We start from the raw sequence: 27,741 nt of genomic DNA, 5'->3' as shown, positions 1-27,741 counted from the left end.
CTGTGCAGAGGTTAGGGTGACTGTGCATGTATTGGGGGTACTGCAGGCACAACCCCAAATTGTCCCCATATGTTTGATTGGTGCATATGTTGTCTGAACAAAACTTACATAATCAAGGTACGTAATCAAAAGCAAGAATAAAACACAGGCATGCTTGTGAAATGTTATATTGTTCATTGTACATCAGGGCAGGGTGTGTGGGTATGTATGTGTGTAAAACATGATATTCAATTGAGATGTTCCAATTTTCCATGTGTCCCAAGAATCCAGCTCTGCTAAAGTGGTAACTCAATATCAAATAGAATATTTCCCCATTACACACCATTTCAGACTAATGCTGGATTGCACCTATTAGAATCCTTAGCATACCTCTTCAGGAACTTATTTTTGAATAGACATTGACCATATTATTATTATTATTATTATTATTATTATTATTATTAATTGAATTTATATACCATGCTGTACCTGGAAGTCTCAGTTCACATAACAAGTGCTGATGTGGCACTATGCTAGAACCCATGGAAACACACACACACACACACACACATCCAGAACTATCCATGGGGCAATAACCTGCCAAATCAGAGATTATTTAGAAATATTTTGTTCGTATCTTAGAGGTGTTCTGATTGTCAAAAAAAATAAAAATCAAACTATTTAAAATAAGAAACAAAATGAAACATTCAAGAAATAGAAAGGAAAACTGTTCAAAGTCAGCAACAGCTAGCCAGATTTCAGGGACAGCCTAAGGCGTATTATGCTGTGTTTCCAATGTACACAGGACTCCATTATACCAGAGCACCAGGAGATCAAAACATGAGAAAAGGATTCCACATTATTAAGCGTCCAAAAGCCACATTAAACTCTTACAAGAGAAAACAAAAAGAGATAAATGGTTTCAGTGTGTGTGTGTGTTTCAAATATAATATAAACCCAGTACAGCACATATTGGCTCTTGCCCTTTGTAGCTTAAGAGTTTTCACACATGCCATCTGAACTGGAATGTAAACAGTCCTATTACAGTGGTACCTCGGTGTACGAACTTAATCCATTCTGGAAGTCTGTTCTTAAACCGAAACTGTTCTTAAACTGAGGCGCGCTTTCCCTAATGAGGCCTCCCGCCACGGGTGCCCTTCCACCGTTCAGCTTCCGTTCGTAGACCGAGTTAAAGTTCGCTAACTGGGACACTACTTCTGGTTTTGCAGAGTTCTTAAATGAAATAGTTTGTAAACAGGGCTGTTCTTAAACCGAGGTACCACTGTACTCTGATTGTATTTGGACATCATACTAAGACGCATCAAGTCCAAAGCTGGCCCATCTGATACTGAAGTCCCCCAAAACTACCGTGAAAGGATTCTCCAACACCACATCCAAGACTTCCACCAGCAGCTTAGTTTGGGAGTTTGTTGTGCATTGGGATGAATGGCACACTAACAACATCCCTGTTCTGTCTCATTGGCCCAACACCACAAACAAGGCACCGCACCCAGACACAGTGCAGATAGGTCTCCAGGGAAAGGATATGGAATGTTTATGGATGAGTGACGTAAACTGGGCTGGTGCTGCATCAAGCACCTGAGAACAGGGCCACCCAGCCAATTCACCCAGGTTTCAGTTATGCATGCCAAGTCAGCGCTCTCATCTGCAAACAAATAATGGATAACAGATGTTTAACTGGCCAATATGGCACAACCTTAGCAACCGAACTTTTAACAAATGTGTTTTATATAGTTTTAGACCCTAAATATGAAGCATCATGTCGTTTCACAATTTCCTGGAAGATCTGGGATTCCAGCAGGCTGGTTGCTCCTCCACAATCAGCAAACCCTAGTAATGGGCAAAAATGTGCCTTTTTTAAAGTGACACAAAGGAAGAAACAGGCTGATTTGCCTATCCCTCAAACCTATCCATTCTTAAGGAAATCAGCCCTGAGTGCTCACTGGAAGGACAGATCCTGAAGCTGAGACTCCAATACTTTGGCTACCTCATGAGAAGAGAAGACTCCCTGGAAAAGACCATGATGTTGGGAAAGACGGAGGGCAGAAGGAGAAGGGGATGACAGAGGACGAGATGGTTGGATGGTGTTCTCGAAGCTACCAGCATGAGTTTGACCAAACTGCGGGAGGCAGTGGAAGACAGGAGTGCCTGGCGTGCTCTGGTCCATGGGGTCACGAAGAGTCGGACATGACTAAATGACTAAACAGCAACATCAACTCTAGGGCTGCAAGAATGGCCTCAGGCAGTGGCGTAGCGTGGGGGGTGCCAGGGGTGCCGGCTGCACCGGGCGCAACATCTGGGGGGGCGCAAGTCCAGAGGGCCCAGCCGCGTCGTGCCCTCGGCCCGCCCCTATTGTCAGAGCGGCCGGCCAGCCTCCGCCTGCTCCTACCTTGCCCACTCGAGGACTGCGGCAGCGCCCGCCCCCGTGGCCACCTACCCTCGCCTCGCCCATTGGCTTGCCTCCCTCGGCCCCGCCTCTCTCCGATGGCCGCGGGGGTGTCCTGCTCGGCGCCGGCGCCTTTTTTCAGGAGGTAGGGAGGCTGGACGGGGAGGTGGGGTCGGAAGCGGGCAGAGAAGGAGGGGAGCTCGTAGCCAAAAGGGCTGCGCCAGCCGGCAAAGGGCCGGGGAAAGTTTGGAGAGGAGAAACGCACCGTCATGATTTCCCGGTGGAAGCGGCAGGATTAGGGATGGCGAAGCGTAATTACGCACGAATTTCGCTGGGTGAGAGCTTCGGGGATCGATCGGCGGGAATGGGAATCAATTGGAATATGAGAGAGAGAGAGGGACCATCATTTATAGGCATAGATTTGTAGGGTTAGGGGGCGCAAATCCACGGGTTAGGGGGCGCAAATTACTTGCCTTGCCCCGGGTGCTGACAACCCACGCTACGCCGCTGGTCTCAGGTCACTGCATAGAGGTTGCCCTTGTGTTTGACAAAGGATTAAAAGACAACGTTCTCTGAGAGTGCTTAATTTTTTTTAAAATCACACACATTTTGAAGCCAAAGTCCAATTCTAAAGGAAGCATTTACATCCACATGTTAAGATCTATGCGAAACCTTAAAACGTGAGAGGTGAAAACAAAACGATTGCTTACCTTTTCAATCGAAGCATTTCCAACAACTGAAGTTCCATTTATCACTACTGCGTTGTAATCAGTAATATACTGTTAACAAAAAAAATAGTATTTCAATTAAATATTCTATGTATCATTACAGAGGTATGCAAGTTCATTGTTATACAGCAGCCTTTCACAGCTTTTGTGCCTTTCCAATGCTTTGGTCTACAACTCCCACCACCATGGTCAATAATCAGGGACAGTGGGAACTAAACTCTAAAACATCTGGAGGGCAGCTGTTTGGGGAAAACTGCTACACAGCTTGTGAATTCACATCCAGCGCTTCATACATATAATAAGGGAAACCATCACACACATTGGTACAAATAAAATTAACACATTTGTCAAAATAGTTTTCTTTTACCATTTCAAGCCTAGAGGTAGCCTAGAAGCTTTTTCTTCACTGGTACTTCTGAACATTCCCTGACCTTCAATCTTACATACACTGGACCTAGCAACAAATCCCATTGAATTCAGTGTTATTTACGTTTGTAAGCATGCCTAGGATTTATATGAATAGTAAATAATAATAATAATAATAATAATAATAATAATAATAATAATAATAATAATTTATACCCCACCCATCTGGCTGCCCCAGCCACTCTTATGTTATTATGTATCTTATAAAGACTTTAGGAAGATTTAATTCTAATCTAAATATTGTATGAAGAGGGTGAAATTAACACAAAACCATTGCTTACCTTTTCAATGGTAACGTTTCCGATAGTTGCGTTTCTTACTATGGCTTTATAATCGGTGGCATACTGTAAATGCAAAAGGATAAACTGAGTCCTACACTGGTAGACAGATATACCGGCTCACTGTTAAGACAGCTTGTAAATATCTCAGATCTCTTACATGTAATTTTGGAAACTGCTACTCGCATTGATTAGGCTCTACTGATATTAAGAGGTCAGTTTTGCTCTCTTAATATCTTTGTGTTGTGTTTTGATGTGTGTTTTGTAAGACCCTTTGTGAAAAATGTTTCTTAAGGAGCAAGTGAAACATCTTTTAAATTCAACAAATAAATAACATTGCTTTTGATATGTAGTCCCCTATATCCAGCTTTTCCTGTGATTCAATGGTAGGTTATGGCTGCCATATGCCCGGGATTTCCTGGACATTTCCGGGCTTTGATGGATTTCCTTAAAAATAGCTCAAAAACGTCAATTAATTTTTGGGGAGATTTGGAAAAAAGAGGGGGGGGAGCTCAACAACTTTTGTGTCCGGATTTTCATTTTTTGAAATATGGCAACCCTATTAGGTGCTCTATTTTCAGTTGGGATGTTCTCCTGCCCTGCCCTTGGTTGTACCTGGATATTATTTGTCTCTTTTTACAGAGACACACTGGTGGCGCATGTGCAATGTCTGAGGAAGCAGTACATTCAGCTTGTGTCTGGGCTCACTGTCTTCTGCTTTTTGAAGTAGTTGTGGATATTTCTTTGTAAACCGCTGTGAGGTTCTTTCTTTTTTTTACACTCAAACAGTGTGTGTGTGTGTGTGTGTGTGTGTGTGTGTTATGAAATAAATAATATCCATAGATAAACAAATAAAAACAGCTCTGCTTCTTTGCTTTCATTCCATGGCAACCTTATACAGAAAGCCCTTATGCCTTGTAAGATATAAGGATCTATTGGATGAAGGTGATGGACTACATAGAATTGGCAGAAATGACTGGCAGAATCCGAGACCAGGGAGAAGAGTCGGTGGAAGAAGACTGGAAGAAATTTAAAGACTATTTACAGAGATATTGCAAAATTAATGAATGCTAGAATGATGTTGGACTGAAATTAAGTGGTTTCTAGCTGTAATGGTACAAAAGAATAGGAAAAAATGGTTTTTTATAAGTAAAATTTAATGTTATAATAATTTAAGATTAAAGATCAGGGTAAAATAAAGAGGGAAAGAAACTGCTGAACTAATAAATAGAACTGGAATACAAAAAAGGGAGGTATGAGGAGGTCCAGGAAACAAGTAAATGAAAAATAAGTGATGAAAAGATTGATTGTTTTTAACTGTTTTTATTTGTATTTTTTCTTTTTTCTTTGTCTATTTTGTAATATTGTAAAAATCCTAATAAAAAATTTATAAAAAAAAGAAAGAAAGCCCTTATGCCTTTCTTTCAACCTTCAACCAATCAAAGCTTCTGTTTCCCAATACATTATTTTAAAGCTAAAGGGATCCCTGACAGTTAAGTCCAGTTGTGACCGACTCTGGGGTTGCAGCGCTCATCTCGCTTTACTGGCCGAGGGAGCCGGCGTACAGCTTCTGGGTCATGTGGCCAGCATGACTAAGCCGCTTCTGGCGAAACCAGAGCAGCGCACGGAAACGCCGTTTACCTTCCCGCCGGAGTGGTACCTATTTATCTACTTGCACTTTGACGTGGTTTCCCAGTAAAAGATGCTGGTCATTTGTGGAGCACCTGGCTGGCACTTTTGATTTCTAATCTTGGCCACTGCCCACGTCTGCCCCTCAAAAAGCAGGGTCAGGTCCAACAGCACCCCCAACCTCCTCACCTACTGGTAATTGCAAAAAGGCACCACAATTCTTTTGTTTACATTGCCAGAGCAGTATCATTAGATCAGAACAAGCAGCATTCATCTGAGCTGCGAGCTGCCTGCTGGCCAGGAAAAGTGCAGAGTGGCCTCAGAGGTCACTCTAAATCTCTTGTTGACTATCTGGGTGTGCATGTGTCTCTGTACGTTAAAAGAAATAAATACATTTATGATTTTGGAGGCAGAGAAAGCACACATACCCCTTGCCTCCCTACCCCACATTTATCCATGAATGAAAGCCATGCTGTTTCATTAACTGACAGAAAGGACTGCAGTTTATCGAGCTAGTATTTGCTGACAAAAATGTAAAAAAGTGATAGGCAGAATGTTAAATGCATGTATGCTAAACCAAGCAGAGAAGCATGAATTACACAGGAAGAGTTTGAAAAAACTCCCAGTACTTGCCAGCATGAAATGCCCAAAATAAAAAAGTGAGCCACATGCAAACTAGCACCTTTTTCTGCAAACGGAGCAAGGGTTCTGAAACTTTGCATAAAACTTGGTTACTCAAACTGCAGCCAAGTAACCCCTTTTGCATGCCAAAGGAATGTGGGAGAGCTACAAAAATATAAGCTATTGATTGGGAGTTTAGGATGAGGAATGACAAGACTATGCATAGAACATAATTAAAGCTGGAGTAGTACTGTAGAAATTGGAGGCCAGGAAATTGAACTGTTGAAGCAGTGGGACCACAAGGAAAATAGCTGGCACCTGCATCAGTAGAATTATGAACTAATCAATCAGATTGTCAACCCAATATTTTGGTATATGAACTGACAACAATAGGGGTGGTTTTTTCAACCATAGCTTTAAGGCAATGAGAACTTACTTGCACTTTACAATTCTAGTCTAGGCATTTTAAAGTTATGAACTGGCTTTTTAAAAATGCAACTTCCATGTTATGAGTGGTGCTGTTTTATTGCTTTTTGGGTATTGTATTTTTGGTATGTTCTTTACTGAATATTGGGGACGCAGGTGGCACTGTGGGTAAAACCTCAGCTCCTAGGACTTGCCGATCGTATGGTCGGCGGTTCGAATCCCCGCGGCGGGGTGAGCTCCCGTCTTTCGGTCCCAGCTCCTGCCCACCTAGCAGTTCGAAAGCACCCCTAAGTGCAAGTAGATAAATAGGTACCGCTTTATAGCGGGAAGGTAAACGGCGTTTCCGTGTGCTGCGCTGGTGCTGGCTCGCCAGAGCAGCTTTGTCACGCTGGCCACATGACCCGGAAGTGTCTCCGGACAGCGCTGGCTCCCGGCCTCTTAAGTGAGATGGGCGCACAACCCTAGAGTCGGACACGACTGGCCCGTACGGGCAGGGGTACCTTACTGAATATCACTCTGGAATCTACACAGATGGGCAGTTTTGAAAAGAACCTTCTTTTGCTATACCTGTCATGACAGTGTTTATAATTCAGAGATTAGTGTTCAGTATTAAGAAGCTGGTAATGTGAAGATTTGCCCTAATGTCACATGATTCAAACAGTTCCAAAGCATAGAAGTTGCTGCACATGTTTGTTTTAGAGTCTCTGAATAATAAAGTTGTTTCAAGCCGTTACTCATTCCTCTAGTTTGTCTGTTGATCCAGAATAATTACATGACATCTGAAATGCAGAATGAGGAGCAAACTAAATCAACTGAAAGCAGTTTTCTGGATGTACAGCTAGAAACAAATGATAAGAAATTGTGGGAGCCACACCCAGTGAAAGCAACAATATCTGTAAGTGCTGCTAAATTGGAGAAATTATTATAAACAGGAATGAATATGTTTCAACTATCACCAAGCCTGCAGTCGTGAGGGGATATTTCAGATAATTGGAAAAGCTTTAGACAAAGGTTTGAATTCTACCTGGCAGCAATGGGAGAAGAAGAGAAAACTGATAAGATCAAATAACTTTTCTACATGTTGTGTAAGGTTGCCATATGTCCTCTTTTTCCAGGAAACGTGATCTTTTTCAGAATTAAAATTTCCGTCCAGGCAGATTTTTAAAATTTGGCAAAATGTCCAGGTTTTTTTGTTTACAGTAGCCCAAGAAAAAAATTCTAGTGTGTTAGACTCAGATCTAAGGCCCCAGCTGAGCTAGTCTGCAGCAGAGAATCAGAACAGAGCAGCATCTTAAACTAACTAGGTACTGTATAAATCCCTTCTCTTGTGGCTGAACTAAAAGGATATTGGCTCAGCTACAAGATCTTGGGGAAGGAGTCTGGGAGGGCAAGAGTTAACATCCTCCTGCCCTTAGGGAGAGCACATATGTACATGTTAAACAGTTTACTAAATTGTTCTGTGCACACTTATGTTCACAAAGATGTGAACATGAGCCCAAATACTTTCATGTGGCAAGTGTGGGAGCAATACAGTGGTACCTCGGGATACAAACGGGATCCGTTCCGGAGCCCCGTTCGCATCCAGAACGGAATGTAAGACGCGGCGGCGCGTGCACGGGGCGCGTTTTGCCGCATCCGCGCATGACGTCATTATGAGCGTCTGCGCATGCGCAAGCGGTGAAACCCGGAAGTAACACGCTCCATTACTTCCAGGTTGCCGCGGAGCGCAACTCAAACGCCCTCAACCCGAAGCACATTCAACTCGAGGTATGACTGTATGTATTCTTATTATTTTGTTGTTGAAAAGTTAAGAACATTGCTACTAGCGATATATATCATAGCTTCTATAGCCTACATTTAGTAGGAGTATTTAAAATTAGAGTTGTCAAAGTGATCTGTAGTTAAAAGTAGAAGTCAGAGAATGTGTCCTCTTTTTTGCTCTTCAAAATATGGCAAACCTAGTGGGAGAGCAGACACTGAACATGTATGCTAACTTTGTGTTTGCTAAGGATGAGAATATGAAACTAAAATAAATAACTGATAAATTTGAAGAATATAGTATGCCTAAAAAGAATGTTTCTGAAAGAAATATGCATGCAAAAAGCAAACTATTGATCAGTATGTTACAGAACTAAGGAGGCTGTGTAAGAACTGTAGTTTTGGTGACTTGAAAGACTCTCTGATAAGTGGTGGAAATTGAATTATTTGTGGAATCAGAGGTAATGTTCTCAGACAGCAGCTGCTGCATGAGGGAGATCTGTCAGGTATATGTGAGATAACATTCCAGTTTAAGAAAAGGGAGAAAAATAATTCTGAAATAGCCAGATTCTGCCAGCGCCACAGAAATACATCATGGTAATGTCAGAATGTCCATTGTAGTAATGCTAGTGGGTAGCTTCTCATCACGAGGTTATGCACTAGATAAAAAGGAAGAATTCAGTGCTGAAATTCTTCCATTAGTCTGTCTTCATCACGTTGAAATTGCTAGATATCCAAATTCATTGTGCCCTCCACAACATTTGTGCAAACAGTCCTCTTTTAAATCTGAGTCTACATATTTCCGCAACCCCTCATTCATCTTGATAAGTGAACTACTATACTTAGTTGAACCACACTATGGGCTAAATTCAGTGACTATTTAAACTGGTACATAAACAGTAACAAGTAAATGATCAGTTGCCTTGATTTTAATAATAATAATAATAATAATAATAATAATAATAATAATATTTTGTTTTCTTAATCATCCAGGATAAAGAATTGTAGGTACTATTATGTCTCAGTGAAAGTACCGTATTTTTTGCTCCATAAGAAGCACTTTTTTCCTCCTAAAAACTAAGGGGAAATGTCTGTGCGTCTTATGCGCGAATGCGTGGTCCCTGGAGCCAAATTGCCCAGGGGCAAAAAGCAGGTCATGCTTTTTTTTTTAGAAAGAGGGAAGGGGGTGTTGAAACGAAGCCACTGAGCAGCTGGTCGGCAAGTGATCAGGAGGGAGATAAGGGAGGCTAGCGATAAAGGAGGCTGCCTGGAAGGGGGGAGGTAAAAGCACATGGATCCTCAGGATTTTCGCATTGGGTCACCCCAAATTAACCATCAGATCACATAGTATGTCCATGGCTACAGCCTGCACCAAAAAAATCACGCATCCACTGTTTCGTGGGGCCACAATGGCGCAAAAACATGGTTACAAAGCACGGATCCACATGGATCCTCAGGATTTTTGCATTGGGCTACCCCAAACTCACCGTCAAATCACATGTCTGTGGCCATAGCATGAACCACAAAAATCATACATCCACTGTTTCGTTCAGAATATTTTTTTTTCTTGTTTTCCTCCTCTAAAAACTATGGTCTTGTGGTCAGGTGCGTCTTATGGAGCAAAAAATACGGTATATCAAAGACATGATCCCCTTAGGAATTGAGTTGGGTTTCTGTTTTCTAGTTCTTGGTCACATGCTTCAGAAATCTCAGTCCAAAGAAAGAAAGGAAAAGGCATATGAAACTCACCGATCGAAAGGCTGCTGCAACAAGATTTGCTGGGAACAAGTTTCTGGGTGAGCAGGAACCAAAAAAAAAGGAAAAAGAGAAGAAAAACAAAGATTAGAATTTAATGACAGCTTATCAACTTAATTATTTCTTTTCACATTAGTACAACATTATGCCTATATAGTAGGATTAGGGCATTAATTCAGCATTAACAATGTTGTACAATGCCATATAATCACTTCTTGCCTCAATCTTATTAGGCCTCAGCAGACACACTTGCCGTTGCAGAATACAGGAATGAACTAATTGAATCAATAATTATTTTCTCAAAACTATCATGTGACATTTCCCCACCATTTGGAACATCCAACTTTTTTTAAAAAGCCATCATCAAACTGGCATCTTGGGATCCCACAGATGTCATTAGGTTAGTCCCTTGGCCAATCCACTGAGTCCAGACTTTTCTTAATGCTTCTCCAAATAATGTCCTGCCTCAATCTGCAAGGAAGGAAACTTTGCTCCAACTCAGCATGGCAACAAGGCTCTATCTGTTGGTTAGCAAAGAAGCAGCCACATCAATGCAGGTTTCCACTTCCTTCCCTCTTCCTTTCCACTTCTGTATCTTATCTATTAGATCAGGCTTCCTCAACCTCAGCCCTCCAGATGTTTAGAGACTACAATTCCCATCATCCCTGACCACTGGTCCTGCTAGCTAGGGATCATGGGAGTTGTAGGCCAAAAAACATCTGAAGGGCCAAGGTTGAGGAAGCCTGTATTAGATGGTCAGCCTGTCTTAGAAAAGGTTAGGCGTTTTGTGTCATTATTACTACAACTACTGCTACATTTAACTTTGCTGTGTAATTCAAAGATAGCATGTGAGATGAGATCTGGTAATCTAGAACCCACCAGCCCAATTCTGCATGTACAGATGTACACACGTCTTCCACAACAGCCCATACAACTCAGGTCACACTTCACAGGGGAGAGTGGGTATATCCCAGAAGAGGCACACACAGAGCACACAACTTCAGTTGACAACAACAACAACAACAACAACATAATACATCTGAGACTGGAGTCTATATACTGTACAGCTGTGGAAAGAAAAACAATAAGCTTGCAGGACCTACTGTATGAAGATAAAGTGAACCAGGGAGATTGGTATGACAAAGGGAAGAGCCATTATCTAAACCACAGATAAGCTGCCTGGTCTCACGTTCTTTACTCAACTCACACTGAGTGAACTTTCCCACAGCCATGAGCAGCCATGCACACAACCGCCCTGAAAACTGCTTCTGCCAGCGTCTGAGTTTTCCTGTTGTTGCTTTTCTACCCTTACTCCACTAGAAATGAAGGGGAATAATTCAGAGGGGTTGAAGTATTGTTCTATTTCAAACTTTACAAAATGTATCAGACTGTATTTTTTCAGATGTATTCCAAACAAGTTTCTTTAAACTAATCCCAAACTTCTTTGGCTGCATAAAACGTTGGCGCTTTGTGTACATTCACTGCTGCCACCCATCTTTGCAGCCTAACTAGACACACACAGGAAGCTAATTTGTGCTGCTCATAGTTGATTTAAAAGAAGAAAAGAAACGTATCAGTTACTTTTCTATGCTCAAAGCAACATACTTTCATATGAACTTGCCTGGGTTTTCAAGATCATTGAAAGAACCTCTCATGGTCCCATCACCTCCCAGGCATGCTTCGTGGGGAAAACGAGAGGGCCTTCCTAGCGGCTGCTCCCAGACTTTGGAACTCCATCCCTAAAGAAGCTAGGCTGACTCCCTTCCTGTTGTCTTTCTGCCAGCAGGCGACGACTGCTTTTCGGAACTGGCTGCTTTTAATGAAATGGCACTGTGCTGTTTTTATTGCAACTATTGGTATGGTTTTACTAGATTTTATATATGTATATAGTTTTAAATTCTATCAATGTTTAATCCTTTTTCAATGCTTTCTTTTTTGTATGTTTTTAACAGATCTTATTTTTATCTGTAAGCTGCCTTGAGCCCCATCAGGGGAAAGGCAGGGTATAAATCATGGGTAGGCAAACTGAGGCCTGGGGGCCGGATCTGGCCCAATTGCCTTCTAAATCCGGCCTCAGGATGGTCCAGGAATGTTAAGTAAAAAAAAAAAAGGAAACACCTTCTACTTTGATGGACAACATTGGCTGGGGTGTAGGGTGCTAAATGACAAATTGGAGACACTGCTAAAAGTCCATTTGAACTGATTTTACCTGACTGCACAGGCAAAAATGCAACCTTCTACATCAGAGTTTTCCAACCTTTCCATGTTGGTGACACACTTTTTAGGCATGTGTCATTTAGCAACACAGTAATTCAGTTTTACTAGCAAACCGGAGGTTAAACTAACCCCTTTCCAGCCCCAGGAGGATCACGGGGAGTGTTCGTGCGACACGTCTGCACACTGCAGCCAACACACTAACATGTCACGAGACAGTTTGAAAAGCTCTGCTCCACATGTTTATTCAGACATAGGCGCTACTGCGTCAGTAGGGTTTTTACTCCCTAAAGGTAAAGGTAAAGGTACCCCTGCCCGTACGGGCCAGTCTTGACAGACTCTGGGGTTGTGCGCCCATCTCACTTAAGAGGCCGAGTGCCAGCGCTGTCCGGAGACACTTCCGGGTCACGTGGCCAGCGTGACATCGCTGCTCTGGCGAGCCAGAGCCGCACACGGAAACGCCGTTTACCTTCCCGCTAGTAAGCGGTCCCTATTTATCTACTTGCACCCGGGGGTGCTTTCGAACTGCTAGGTTGGCAGGCGCTGGGACCGAACAACGGGAGCGCACCCCGCCGCGGGGATTCGAACCGCCGACCTTTCGATCGGCAAGTGCAAAATCAATGTCTGATATGGTTATCTCACTATAAATCAATGTGCCCCAGTTAACAGTTAAGCATCAAAAGCTGTCGGGCAGGAACTAGGTAACACAGGAGATGCATGAGTGTTGCTGAAAACAATTGCCCGTCACCAACTCTTCTCTCTCACAATAGCATATAATAAACAAAAATGTGTGAAGAAATGGCAGTTTTCCTGCCCCCACAGTCAGCAGCCATTGAGGCAGAGCAGGTAGATTCTGAGTGCGATGACAACACATTCTGAAACAAGTTTTCACAGAAACAGTTAATCTGAGACTAAGCAAACAAACAAAAAGGAAAATAGCCCCCAAAGCATTCAACTAATGCCTCAATTTTATCACAGAACAAATTGCGAGCACAAGTAACCACATGTTATTTGGAGAAATGTGTAGAGTTCAGAATTTTACACATACAAAATGCTGTTCTCAAGTGTGATAAAATAGGGATATGTGGCTAATATACCTTGACACTTCAAAGAGACAGAAATTGGTTGTTGAGGCAGGCTATCAAGCATAGGGAATGTTAAATCAAGAAATATGAAGCAAGAGGTAGCCTTTCAGGCAACCTGGCCCTAAACACTCTAGGGCTTTATAGGTTAAATCTGGCAGTTAAAATCATGCCCAGAAACTGACTGGTAGCCAATGCAGCTGTTAAAGTTCAGGCTTAGTATGGTCAAACCACCCAGTCAGTAATCTTGCTGCTCTAGGTTGAGCCAACCTCACCTCTGCTTCTGATCCATTTTCAAAGGTAGCCCCAAGTACAACACATTACAAAAGTCTAAGCACACTCATTCTCATCCAAATTTATTTGCAGGGACATAAGAAAACATTGGCTATTTAATAGACATTTGTTCTGATTTATTGGAGGGGAGGGTTAGATGATGTTATGTCAATGGAAGTGTTATCTCCCACTTTCCCCAACTTTCCTTATCTCAAAAAGTCTGATATTTTGAGGAAGCGGGTCTGTTGCATAAGACCTCCCAACCAACTCTAATTGTGCAACCTGAATTTGCTGGTATATACCGTAACTGGATCCCCAAATCGGTGCTGGATTACCAAATAAGCAGAGTAGGCACTGGCCTGTGGGCCCCACGCTGTTTAGTACCCCTGTGACAGCAGATCACAACAATATTCATTTTATCTTGAAAGAAAATTACAATCAAGCTTTCTTAGTTCAATGTTATCCCACTAGAGAGTGCACATGAGATTTCAACTGCCTAGGGACCTCCAGAGGGTTTAATCCAGCACTGTCCCAAATAAAATAGCAATAGTCTGTTAGCAACCTAAGTGGGAGGTTAGGTTAGGTTAACTGTGACTACACTATCTTAAGCCAGATATGGTCGCAGCTGGTGCCCAACTGAAGCTGATAAAATATGTTTTGAGTGCTTAAGGACAATGCGGGATCCCCAAACTGCAGACCTGATCTTTTAGGGGGAGAGTGCAACCACTTCCAGAACAGGATGAGTATCACTCACCCAGAAGGCCAACCACCCACCAATAGTAGATCTGTCTTGTCAGGACTGAGACTGAAATCCTAACCTGTTACCTGGGACAAGATGCACTGTTGCTCATTCCCTTGGATCCTACACAGATCAATTATTTCCAGGGGTGCCATCTGGGGGCAGGGGTGCCATCCCCCCATATTTTCAAGGATGGCCCCACCCCAAATTCCGTGGCGATCCTCAAAAGGTCCCTTTCACAAAAGGTAACCTGCGGAGGTGGCCTCAGCCCTGCGGTGGTGAACAAAAGGCGAGACAGCTGACGGGGGCCGTATTGGCCTGGCCAGGTTGGGGGCGGCGGCACATGTGTGACGTCATGAGCATACAATGCCCCCCCAATGTTGAGGGCAACTTGGCGCACCTCCCCTATGTTGTTTAATATCTGAGAGAAGTCATCCAGAGATTTGAGTCAAGGTGTCACCAATACATGAACAAACCCCAGCTGTGTTCTCTTTTCCATCAGATGCAAGCAAGTCTGTGAATGGTCGGAATCAGGGCTTGGATATTCAATATGCATTGAATGGAGATGAATAAACTTCTCTTTTGTCTGAATACATTTTATTAGATTTCATAAAAAGAGATACAAAAGTTATTAACGTTTTTTTTTGTCCAGGCTAAAACATTAATCAAGATAAAAGAAAAATATAGATCCAGAGGAAAAGAAAGAAAAAAGAAGGGGAGGGGAGAGAGAAAAAGAGAAAGAGAGAGAAAGGTGAACAAACTTCTGAGTAGACATGCTTTTAGGATTGTGCTGTGAGACCTTCATTCATTCCATTACCACACAATCTGTTTCATCCACGGCTGCGTACACATTACCAGCTTAAAACACAGCTATGTCATTCTATTTCTCAGGTCGCATCAAGCTGGTTTCGGGGGGAGGGATGCATCAAAATATAATTTTTCACAATAAATGACAGGATACCTGATAGATATGCAAGACCTTCACAGTGTCTTGCAAATGCATTACTGCATTGCTACCCAGACTTCTATGAAATTCCCCCACCCTGCCCCAATTGCAAAAGGTCCCACAACATCAGAGAAAGCTCCTTTTGATGACACTGAGAAAACTATTGGGGCGGATAATAGTTTATTTGCTTCTGTCACTACCATGAGTAAGCCTGATAATAGGCTGTCACTTGGGTTCAACCCAATTCATCATGCATTTTGCTCCACTTGCTTTTCAGCCATCATTGACTAGCATCATAGCCCTCAGCTCAGGTACAAACCAAGCCTTGGATCTGCTCAGTGGAAGAGGATGCATAGGGTCTCTCCAATCCAGTGAGGAACTAGGGCTTCAAAAGGAGCATCTGCCACTCTATCTGGAAAAACTCTCCAAAGACTTCAGTGGACCATGTTAATAGATCTTCCACTCTTCCAGAGGGAACAGGTGCAAAAAACTTAAACCTCCACAAGATACAATCTGACCACAACAAAGGAAATAAATTATGAGACACATAATGAGAATCACAAGTCAGAAGCATTAAAATAATACAGATAAGAAAGCACACAATGTTTCCAAAACCAAATGTTGGCCATTCAGATATAAACAATAACTTGACCAAGCCCTATCCTATCCCCTGGTTATTATAACTCTCTCTCTCTCTCTTCCAACCCAGGATATACTTCATGAATGGAAGCAGACTCTGATCCATTAACAGTTCATGCCACACAAAAATCTGTTAGTGTTCAACTTAAACTTTAACGTGTCACAATACATTGTTATTTTTGCTTCAACAGAGAAACGCTGCCTCTGCTCTGGAGTTAGCATTAAAATAAATGCTTCTTTAGCAATACTCTTCTGTAAACCAACATGAATTTTTGCCAAAGTTTATTGGACCATGTAATGCTTGAAAGCACAAAGAGCTTAATCAGGCATCCCCAAACTCGGCCCTCCAGCTGTTTTGGGACTACAGCTCCCACCATCCCTGACCACTGGTCCTGTTAGCTAGGGATGATGGGAGCTGCAGTCCCAAAACAGCTGGAGGGCTGAGTTTGAGGATACCTGGCTTAATCCTGCTCAGTCCTGCCCATTTTGGCCTTTAGATTGTGCTGACCATGCACACATGTGCAATAAAAAGCTGAAGTACAAGCACCTATGCACTGGCCACCTTTCTAGAACCAAGCTCTCAAATCCTTATTTAATTCTCTTAATCTGAATAACTGCCACTCATAGCAGCACACTAGTTCCCTAGCTCCAAGTACCTTTTACGAAGACCAAGGTTTCTAACTATTAACAAACTGCCCAGAGAGGAAGGCTTGATGACAGAAGCCTAGGGTGCGCGTGTCACTTTATTTTTTTAACCGGCAGGAATGTCCAGGGTTCTAATCTCGAAATGTCAGTCACGTCTGGAGTTCCACGGAGTCTGGCAGTAAACACACTAGATTAGCAAAGGGCTTTTTTAAAAAAAAAAAAAAACAACCCCTGCATAGATGCTACTCTCCCAAAATGGGAGACTGTGAGCCAGGAAGACAACACACGTGGCGTTCCTGAGTTTGCTCCTGTGGCTCCAGCTCAACTCCTTACCTTGCCAAGTCCAGGAAAGAGTCCACCGTGTCCTTGCCGGTGGGCGCGGTGTCATCCAAGCCCAGGGAGTTTTTGTTGAGGTTGCCGGCGCCCAGGCCAGGTTTGATGATGAAGGCCAGGGCGACGGCGAGGGCTGCGGCCAGCAGGGTGGTGATCAAGAAGTAGGCGACGGCGATGCCGCCCAGCTTGCCCAGCGAGCGGGTGTCGAGGCTGGCGGCGCCCGAGACCAGGCTGCAGACCACCAGCGGCAGGATGATCATCTTGAGCATGCGGAGGAGCATCTCCCCCGGGAAGGCCAGGTAGGCGACGTGCGCCGGGCTGAGGTGCAGGCGCCGCACCAGGGTGCCCATGGCCACGCCGAGCAGCACCCCGGACACCGTCAGGATCACCATGCAGTTCCTCCTCAGGAAGCCCCCCAAGCCCCGCAGCTGGAAGAGCTTCAGGCGGGGCCGACGCGCCGCGTCCTCCCCGGCCTCCAAGCCCGACACCACCGTCGCCTCCAGGTAGCCATTCCGGCTCTCGTCGGGCTTCTCCATGCTGGAAGCGTCGGCGGGCGACCAGAGACGCTGCCCGGGGAGCTTTTCCTCAGCGCTGCTCGTCCTTCCCGGCCGGAGCGGCAGCCTCCCCTGGCCAAGCGTCGCGCGCGCCCTCACCGCGCCTTTTACGCGCGGCGCTCGCCGGCTGAAGCAGCTGAGAGGCGCAAGCGAGGTGGGCAGCGGCGCCCGGCTCCGCTCCCCGCCTCTCCCCCCAACCCGGATGATGCAAGGCGAAGGCGGTCTGGGCTCAGCTGCTCCCGCCGCCCCTTCCCACTCGGAAGGCTCCTCCCCTCACACGCGCCCCCTCCCCTCTTCTTTGGTACAGCTCGTTGCGCTGCAAGTGGAGGGGCTGAACCCCGGACTCCGAAAAAGAAGGAAGAAACGGGGGGGGGGGAGTTGTCGGGAGGGTGGAGCCAACCAGGCTGGCCGGGGGCGGGCGCGGCGGGTGCAGAGAAAGCCGGAGCGGCGACTGCGCTTTCAACCCGCTGTCAGTCAGCCGGGGCGGAGAGGCAAGCTTTGCCCCTCGGCTCCTCGCTTGCCTGTACCGGATCCCCCCGGCGAGGCGGAGTGCTGAATGCCGTTACAGTTTTATTTTGGGCGCCTCCTCCCGTTTTTCCCCATAAATGGTGACGGAGGCGACAGAAGGTAGCGGCGCGCGTCACCTTCTATCCGAGGCGCGTGGAAGCGGAATGAAGCGACTGGCAGAGAATCGCCGGGGGGGGGCATAATGAGGCCGAACCACTTCTGGAGACGGGGGTGGGGGGCGCATTTCAATGGCCGCACGCTTTTAAAATAAGAAACTCCCACTTAATAATAATAATAGCAACAACAGAGGAAATCTGGTCGCCGGGCGACCCCCTATTTGCAGGGTGGTTTGGAAAAGCAGGAGAAAGGTCCGAGGCTGGTCCTGTGGTCCAAGGCGAACTGTGCAAATATCGTGGTCAGCAATGGTGCGGCCCTTTGCGGGCCCTCGGCGTCCGAGCGCTTCATTCTTCTGCGTGGGCAGCGGGCGAGGCCCAATCGCCGCTCATCCCGTGGAATCCCATCCAATCCGAGAAGGGATTCCCTGATAGCAGTGCGGGCCACATTCGTGCGTCTGCTGCGGCGAGCACGGAGCCCGCTCCCAGGTTGGCACCACTTGGGTGGCCGCGGAGGCCGCTCCGGGGGCGCTGCCCCCTAACTGGGCGTCACGGAGGAGCAGCAGCCGCCACCGTTAGGCGGGAGAAGCCCCGCGGAGGTTTTTGAGGAGCCTCTGGAAGCAGCCCCCCCCTTCCCCGCCCGCAGCCCCCAAAGCAGACGAGCAAAGGGAGGGAGAGAGCCAGCAGGCGACCCGAGGTGGCTGTGCCTTAGGTGGCCACGCACAAGAGTGGCAAGAAGCGACTATGATTGTTTTTATTATTGGTTGTTAACTGCCCTGAGCTCGGTCTTGGCTGGTGAGGGCGGGGTATAAAGAAAAATTTATTATTATTGCCTCTGGAAGCAAAAAGTTCCTCTTAGCATTTTTCATTGGGTGAAGAGGCTGTGATTCCTGCATTGCAGGGAGTTGGGCTAGACGACCCTTGGGATCCCATCCAACTCTACAATGATATGATTCTATGATGGGGAATGCGAGTGGCGCTGTGGTCTAAACCACAGAGCCTAGGGCTTGCCAATCAGAAGGTCGGCGGTTCAAATCCCCACGACGGGGTGAGCTCCCGCTGTTCGGTCCCAGCTCCTGCCAACCTAGCAGTTTGAAAGCACAAAGTGCAAGTAGATAAATAGGTACCGCTCTGGCGGGAAGGTAAACGGCATTTCTGTGCACTGCTCTGGTTTGCCAGAAGCGGCTTAGTCCTGCTGGCCACATGACCCGGAAGTTGTACGCCAGCTCCCTCGGCCAATAAAGTGAGATGAGCACCGCAACCCCAGAGTCGGCCACGACTGGACCTAATGGTCAGGGGTCCCTTTACCTTTATGATGGGGAAGAGTCATTGCTCCATGAGGAGAGTGCCTGCCTTGAATGTGCAAGGTCCCAGTCTACATCCCCAGCTTCCTCTTCCTGAAGCTCTGGAGAGCCACTTCTAGTCAGTGTTTGGCAATACAGAGATGGGTGGACAAAGTGCAAGGCAGCTTCCTGTGGTCCTATGGTTGGCCATCGCTTGGGAGAGAGCCAGTGTGGTGTAGGTGGTTAAGAGTGGTGGACTCGTAATCTGGTGAACCAGGTTTGCTTCCCCGCTCCTCCACATGCAGCTGCTGGGTGACCTTGGACTAGTCACACTTCTCTCAGCCTCACTCACCTGACAGAGTGTTTGTTGTGGGAGAGGAAGGGAAAGTAGATTGTTAGCCGCTTTGAGACTCCTTAGGGTAGTGATAAAGCAGGATATCGAATCCAAATTCTCTTCTTCTTCTTGGGCCCCAGTGTCCATAACTGCAAAAAGCAGCTGTCTCCACTCTACCCTTCGAGGTGGTGAGGAGAGGAAGATTGGGCCTGTTTAACCTGTATTTTAAATTGGTGGTTTTTTCCCCTATTATGTTTTTATTGTAATTTTACTGGTGTTAGCCGCCCTGAGCCTGGCTCTGGCTGGGGAGGGCGGGGTATAAATAAAATTTATAATAATAATAATTAAAGCCAAACCCCGATCACTGCACTGCCCAGAGAGAGGGCAGAGATGATGGCAGCTGCTCCCCATAGTCCGCTGCTCCTTGGTCCCCAATTCAGACAAGCAAATGGGAGAGGCAGCTGCAAAGAACAGCCGCTGTCTCTGTTCTCTTCTCCCTCTGGGTGGCGAGGCAGAGGCAACAGGGCCTAGTGCACCCAGTGCCAATTTCTGCACCACCAAGAGATGCAAGGGACGGTGGCTGCTGCCTCCACTCTCTCCCAGAGTTGGAAAGTGGGCCTAGACTGGGCCTCTTCAGGGCACTGGAGAGCATTCAGGCAGCTGGAGGCTTTCCAGACACTCCTTTTGGGTAGCACAGCAGGACCAGGACCAAGCATTAAACTGCCCAGAGAGTTTGCTTGAGGCTCAGGGCAGCAGTCTTGTTAGAATAAAGTTATAAACTCAAACGAAAAAGCACACACACACCCCGCAGCCAGGTTAGCCCTTCGAGGCTCAGAGCAAGTGTACCTGGCTGCATGGGCCTGCACCTGAGCAAGTAGAAGGGCAGACCGGAAGCCGCCGCCTCTGCTTGGCCTCTCCCGCTGGGCACCCTGGCAGGGAGCGACTGAATGAGCAAAGAGGAAAGGCATGGGGGCAGGGGGCACTAAGGGTCTCCCAAAACCGGACCATGGTAATGAATTTAATCCGGGAGTCAACTCCAAGTGCTTCCAGATATGCTTATTGTCATAAACAGGTAATATGATCCAACCCAGAGGCCCTTCTTTGTGTGCCTCCTCGACAAGAGGCCGGGAGGGTGGCAACATGAGAAGGGGCTTTTTCTGTGGAGTGGAATGCTGTCCCCAGGGAAGCTTATCTGGCACCTTCATTATACATCTTTCGGCGCAGGGGGAAAAAGCTCCTCTTCAACCAGGCCTTGGGCTGATTAACATCCTACCTCCTTTTAAATGTGTTTGTGGGAAGAGGGAGATAATTGGTTTGTTTCTGTTTCTGTTTTATCATGTATCCTGTGTTCTCGTTTTTCTAGTTTCACGTTGTGAACTGCCCTGTGATCTTCAGACTGAATACAAATTTAAATAATAATAATAATAATAATTCAGATATTATTATTCAGATATAATAATAATTCAGATATAATAATAATAATAATAATAATAATAATAATAATAATAATAATTCAGATATCACAGATGGTTCATTGGCAACAGGGGTGGGGTGGTTTTTTTGCTAATTTATTGGATTTCCCCCAGAATAAGTAATTCCATATTTCATGGGGTGAGGGCAAATACAGGCTGGCATTTTGATGCCAATCATGTAGACCCTCTGAAAAACTTCCTTGCGTGAGAACCTCCCATTCCACAATAAGCATCTACCTGGAAGCAGATGCTTATTTGAGTCACAATCTATAGCACTTTGTGTCGTGATCTATAGTCTTTCTAGCACATAGGTAATTATAAGGTTACCAGTTGTCCCCGTTTCCCAGGGACAGTCCCCAGATTTACAAATCACTCCCCCGCCAAAATCCTATCATTCCTACTGAAGTTGTAAATTGTCCCTGGATTCATTGATAAAAATCTGTTAACCTTTGTTGTTGTTGTTTAGTCGTTTAGTTGTGTCCGACTCTTCGTGACCCCCTGGACCAGAGCACGCCAGGCACTCCTGTCTTCCACTGCCTCCCGCAGTTTGGTCAGACTCATGTTTGTAGCTTCGAGAACGCTGTCTAACCATCTTGTCCTCTGTCGTCCCCTTCTCCTTGTGCCCTCCATCTTTCCCAACATCAGGGTCTTTTCCAGAGAGTCTTCTCTTCTCATGAGGTGGCCAAAGTCTTGGAGCCTCAGCTTCAGGATCTGTCCTTCCAGTGAGCGCTCAGGGCTGATTTCCTTCAGAATGGATAGGTTTGATCTTCTTGCAGTCCATGGGACTCTCAAGAGTCTCCTCCAGCACCATAATTCAAAAGCATCAATTCTTCGGCGATCAACCTTCTTTATGGTCCAGCTCTCACTTCCATACATCACTACTGGGAAAACCATGGCTTTTACTATACTGGTAACCTTAGGTTATTATAATTAACCATCCAATGAACTGGGTAATGGGGAAGGTACATGGTGTGTACTTGCCTCTGGAAAGCTAATTCTATTTTAGAATTATATCTTCATGCCAAGATATTTGAATCACTGTGGCACAAATTCCCTTCTACAATTTCCCCCCCATATTGAATTATGATTTTTCATCATTTTTCATAGCAGGTTGATAATAAGTCACCAGGACCAGCCTGAGACATTTTGCCACAAATTGTGTTCCCATCTAAAGTCAAGGTGCACAGGTGGGGTTTTTTTTGGCACTTTTGGCAAATTCACACAAGCACCTCTCCCCCTCCTTGGCTATAAAAATGCAATAATAGCATTTTAAATAATGAACACCTGCCTCACTCTGTCGAATAGTAGACAGTAAATCACTTTCCTGCTCTGCACTTGCTGCCTCATTGCCAAGATACCCCTCAGAAAAGTGAAACTTTCCACATAGGGTGGAAATGAGTTTCAGATTCAGTGATATCTATATCCATAAGGTAGCATTGCTATGCAAGCATAATTTGGGAGTAAACCCCATTGAACTCTGGATAATTTACTTCTACATGGACACATACAGATTTGTGCTGTATGAATTAATGATGACCCTCACTAAAATCAGGGTCTTTGAACATTCCTAACATCCTGCCATAGCCTAGCAATCATTAACTTCCCCATATTACATTTTTATAATTTTTACCATAATCCCAATTGATCCTTTCTCGCTGCCAATGGTCTGAATCTGTTTAGGTTCCCACACCTTGTGGAAACATATTTTGAGAAATGCAGCCTTGCTTTCAAGTAGTTTCAGACAGCTGAGCAGATATTACTTCATTACCCAAACATCATGGATAAACATAACAGAAAACATTGATTGATCTGAGGTGAATATTTAATTTCCACAAAGTCACAGTGTTCTCTGCAGTGGGTTGGCCAGGTATTGCACAAATGAGAGTTTGCAGAGAAAGAAGATAGTTGGGGTTTGGATTTGCATCTGCAAAAAAAAACCCTGACAGAAATGAGCTTCTGACCAATTAACCTTTGTGGGCTATGCTTTCATTAAAAAACCCAACTGTGTTGCAATTTTTGCTTCCAAAACTAACGAACTAGATAAAGAAGATTCATCTTGGGGAGCTTTGAAGACCCGTAACAACCCATCCAGTCAACCAGTGTTGTTACCTTGCTACCCTTGTCGCCTAATCTGTGCAACAGCAAGCAGGTCATCCGAATACTGGTGGTGAATTGGTGACCATGAACAACACTATCCTACCTGTGCACAAACTTTTCGCCGTCCCATCTTTTCCTCTTGCACATGTCCTTCATTTACGTTGCTGTTTCTCAGGCCTGTCTTCCTTTACAATGACCCCTCCTGAGCGCCCTGCCGATTTGCTTCCTTCTCTCACCCTTCTTCCTTGACTTTCCAGTTCCTGGCTGCAATGCTGCTGCTTTCTTTGGGTTTGTTATAAGCAAAGTGGCCTTCCATGGTTCTATCATCAAGAGGCCAACTTGCCTATGATGCCTGATTTGATTTAATTGATTTATTATAGGTATTTCTTTGCCGCTTTTCATTCACATGAACCGCATAGCGGCTTACAAACAAAAAATAAAAATAGCAGAATAGATCACATAGAATAATTAACAAATCATCAGTATAACGATTACAAATCATCAGTAAACCGATTAAAGGTAAAGGGACCCCTGACCATTAGGTCCAGTCGTGGACGACTCTGGGGTTGCGGCACTCATCTCGCTTTATTGGCCGAGGGAGCCGGCATACAGCTTCTAGGTCATGTGGCCAGCATGACTAAGCCGCTTCTGGCAAACCAGAGCAGCGCACGGAAACGCCGTTTACCTTCCCGCCGGAGCGGTACCTATTTATCTACTTGCACTTTGACGTGCTTTCGAACTGCTAGGTTGGCAGGAGCAGGGACCGAGCAACAGGAGCTCACCCCATTGCAGGGATTCGAACCGCCAACTTTCTGATCGGCAAGTCCTAAGCTCTGAGGTTTAACCCACAGCGCCACCCACGTCCCTAGTAAACAGATTACAATCTACATAACACAAAGCAAAACAACAACAAAGCTAATTAGCACATTTACAATGAAAGTCATTTTAGAGGATTTACAAAGTACTGCCACAGTCATAATATATATATATAATTAACAACAGGAGCCTTTTCCTTTTGAAGATTGCAGGGTGTAGGGCACATCAGGGGACAAAGGATTAAATCCTCCTACCCTCTTTGATAAGGTCCTGATCCTCCTTAGAAGCCACCCAGAGTAGCCGGGGCAGTTAGATAGGTGGTATATAATTATCATCATTATCATAGAATCATAGAGTTGGAAGAGACCACAAGGGCCATCGAGTCCAACCCCCTGCCAAGCAGGAAACACCATCAGAGCACTCCTGACATATGGTTGTCAAGCCTCTGCTTAAAGACCTCCAAAGAAGGAGACTCCACCACACTCCTTGGCAGCAAATTCCACTGTCAAACAGCTCTTACTGTCAGGAAGTTCTTCCTAATGTTTAGGTGGAATCTTCTTTCTTGCAGTTTGGATCCATTGCTCCGTGTCCGCTTCTCTGGAGCAGCAGAAAACAACCTTTCTCCCTCCTCTATGTGACATCCTTTTATATCATCATCATCATCATCATCATCATCATCCAGACTGAGGCCCCTGTCTTGGCAACTTGGTGGGGTGTGGACCTAAGGGTGCAAGTACATAATTGACATAACCTATAACTTGGCTCTCTGAGTTGTGGCTGGGTACAATTTCTTTTTCTTTTTAAATTGCATTTAATACAGACATTCAGAAGGGCTGGCCTAGAACAAGGCCCCGCGGGAATCCAAACATTGTAAGCTCTTACGTTTAGCCCAGGATTTAATAAAATGCTTGTTTTTAAGTGGCCTCCTCCTCTAGAAAAACCACACCAAGCAGAAACGCCCCATTATGTACAACCTACTTTTTTGGCAGCTGCAGCTGGCAAGATTCGCTTTGAACTGCTGGCGTGGGACATTTGTGGATTTTCCAACATGGCTTTGATAAAAAGGACAAACCCCCAAATGGCTTTTATGTATGCCTGGGAAAGGCTACTGCCTTTGGGTTGAGTTGAATATTTTGCAATATGTAATAGTCAGGGGCAAGGATCCTTGGTGCGAAAATATCCATGCTATAAGTGCAAAAGAGTGTATTTATTTTTTATGCTAGGGAATGGAGGGTATGGATGGACGGTTGACAGCTAAATCCTAATCCCATTCCCATGTTGTTTGAGCTCTCTGTTCAGTGACAACACTGACGCACACAATTAAGCTAATGGGATTTTTAAAAGGCCTTTCCAGAAGAGAAGCTTACGAGGGGGATGCTTTGCTTTTCATACATCTGCAGGCCCACACTGCAGACCTTTATATGAATGTAAGTTGGATGTACAAGACGGAAACACATCCCTTGAACAACTGCTCTCCAACTACAAACTTGCAAAGTGATTAAAGGGAGAGGGATCCTCTTGCAACGTCTGCTCTAATTTTTTAACCCTTGTTTTTAATCACAAGTTACAATAAAGCTATAATAAATGCAAAGCATGGTCATAGTGGTAAATTTCAAAAACACTGGAGAAATTTCTGTTGCAAGAGGTCAAGAGGGGAGGGCAGATGGAGGACTGAGAGCAGAAAGCTTCCGCTAAAAAAATGCTTTAAAAGCCTTTCATTGCTATGAATTGAAAATGCAAAGAGCAAGCCAAGCCAAACACAACGGGAAGGTTTGTGCTTGTTTGTTAAGGTCTTAGCAGTAGTCATTTTGGCCACACAACAGTTCCACACAAACACCCCAATGTTGGATTTTAAATGGAAAACTTTGCAGGGGTGACCAGTTGTGGGACCTGAGGATGAGAACCAGACTTTAGAGATTGCAAGAAAGCAATGAGCTGTCAAATTGTTTCATCATTCAGTGGTAGAAAGTGAAGTGAAGAAAGGAAACAGATTTTGAGGAAACAATCCACTTTGCTGTTTAGGGGTATGAGGATGGGTGGAAACAATGTGATATGCAGACCCTCCAAGTGTCCCTATTTTCCAGGAACATTCCTGATTTAGAGAAGTTTCTGATTTGATCTCAGAATGCCCTACTTTTCATTAGGATGTCCCTATTTTCAATCCAGAAATATTGGAGGGTATGGAGTTCTCTGACCCCCAAGATGTCTGAAGGCAATCCTGTACAGGGAAGTTTTTAAATGTTTAATGTTTTATTATGTTTTTATATATGTTGGAAGCTTCCCAGAGTGGCTGGGGAAACCCAGTAAGATATGTGGGGTCGGGAGCGGCCGCCGAGACCATATAACACCGGTCTTGAAAGACCTACATTGGTTCCCAGTACGTTTCCGAGCACAATTCAAAGTGTTGGTGCTGACCTTTAAAGCCCTAAACGGCCTTGGTCCAGTATATCTGAAGGAGCGTCTCCTCCCCCATCGTTCTGCCCGGACACTGAGGTCCAGCTCCGAGGGCCTTCTGGCGGTTCCCTCATTGCGAGAGGCCAAGTTACAGGGAACCAGGCAGAGGGCCTTCTTGGTAGTGGCGCCCGCCCTGTGGAACGCCCTCCCATCAGATGTCAAAGCGATAAACATCTACCCGACATTCAGAAGACATCTGAAGGCAGCCCTGTTCAGGGAAGTTTTTAATATGTGACATTTTAGTGTATCTTTCATCTTTGTTGGAAGCCGCCCAGAGTGGCTGGGGAAACCAGCCAGATGGGCGGGGTACAAATAATAAATTATTATTATTATTATTATTATTATTATTATTATTATTATTATTATTAAATTATCATTATGGAATGGGACGTCCCTATTGTCATCAGAGAAATGTTGGAGGGTATGGATATGGAAGTATGTGTAGCTCTTCTTGTCTGACCTCAGCCTTTTCTGTTATCTTAGATGATTGTGAAACTTCACAACCACAAAAGGAGACTTTCTCAGAGACAGGTGGAGTCTCCTATCATCCGATTTCTCCTTTTTCTGCAACCTGTCAGAAGCTTAAAGGGGATTAATAAAATGCGAAATAGAACTCTTTGGATGATTAAATCATTTAGAAATCCTGAAGCATTTCAACTTTCCCAGTATTAACAAACTATCCCTTAATAACAACAACAGCAAAAAGTTCTCATGGCCCAATGGACTCTTTCAGCATCTAGTAAGTAACCCCAGAAAGAAGTTGTAGAGGCTCATGGAAAAAGAAAATCATGAATAATGTGGGATTGACTTACTCAGCATGTTCAGAGACACGCACAACCACCACCCAAAACTCAAATGCTGTTCTGCCATAAATGCTCCTGCAAATCTTCTGTTGTGTTGTGTTTTCTGTTGGCTTGTTTAGTGATAGTTCACCCATTGTGGATTTTTTTTTTAAATGTTGCAAGCTGTTTTTTTTTGTAAGATATTTATTAAGATTTTCAATTTTTTATACAAACAAAAAACAAACAAAAAGATTAAAAAAGACATGTAGTTCATAATACAAACTTTTCAATAACATATTTCTCTGACCTCCTCATACCTCCCCTTCTTGTATTCCATTTCAAATTATTTGTTCAGCAAATCCTTAACTTAAAGCATTACAGCTTATAATATCACCTTATTTTCTATCCAAACCTTTTTATTTCCATGTTCCTTTATGTCATTACAGCTAGA

General features: G+C 44.7%; 1 protein-coding gene and 1 long non-coding RNA gene across 2 annotated transcripts in view; one reads left to right on the top strand and one right to left on the bottom strand.

Annotated features, from left to right (window-relative positions):
• The window catches only part of SLC1A4 (solute carrier family 1 member 4), a 31,343-nt gene extending 13,929 nt beyond the window's left edge, over positions 1-17,414 (bottom strand). The window contains exons 1-4 of the mRNA XM_053380434.1: positions 16,879-17,414; positions 10,002-10,044; positions 3,822-3,884; positions 3,097-3,165 (exon numbers count right to left, since the gene is read on the bottom strand). Coding sequence (XP_053236409.1) covers positions 3,097-3,165; positions 3,822-3,884; positions 10,002-10,044; positions 16,879-17,414 — 711 coding nt within the window. The remainder of the gene's footprint in view (positions 1-3,096; positions 3,166-3,821; positions 3,885-10,001; positions 10,045-16,878) is intronic.
• LOC128409922 (uncharacterized) lies at positions 17,292-27,395 on the top strand. Its single transcript, XR_008329340.1, has 2 exons — positions 17,292-17,381; positions 26,992-27,395. It is a non-coding gene; the product is annotated as an uncharacterized LOC128409922 (long non-coding RNA).
• Positions 27,396-27,741: the final 346 nt, after the last annotated feature.

The sequence above is a fragment of the Podarcis raffonei genome, chromosome 3 (assembly GCF_027172205.1).
Source record: "Podarcis raffonei isolate rPodRaf1 chromosome 3, rPodRaf1.pri, whole genome shotgun sequence".
In the NCBI taxonomy this organism is placed as follows: domain Eukaryota; kingdom Metazoa; phylum Chordata; class Lepidosauria; order Squamata; family Lacertidae; genus Podarcis; species Podarcis raffonei.
The sequence above is the reverse complement of the archived record's forward strand: the minus strand, read 5'-3'. Positions and strand labels throughout refer to the sequence as shown.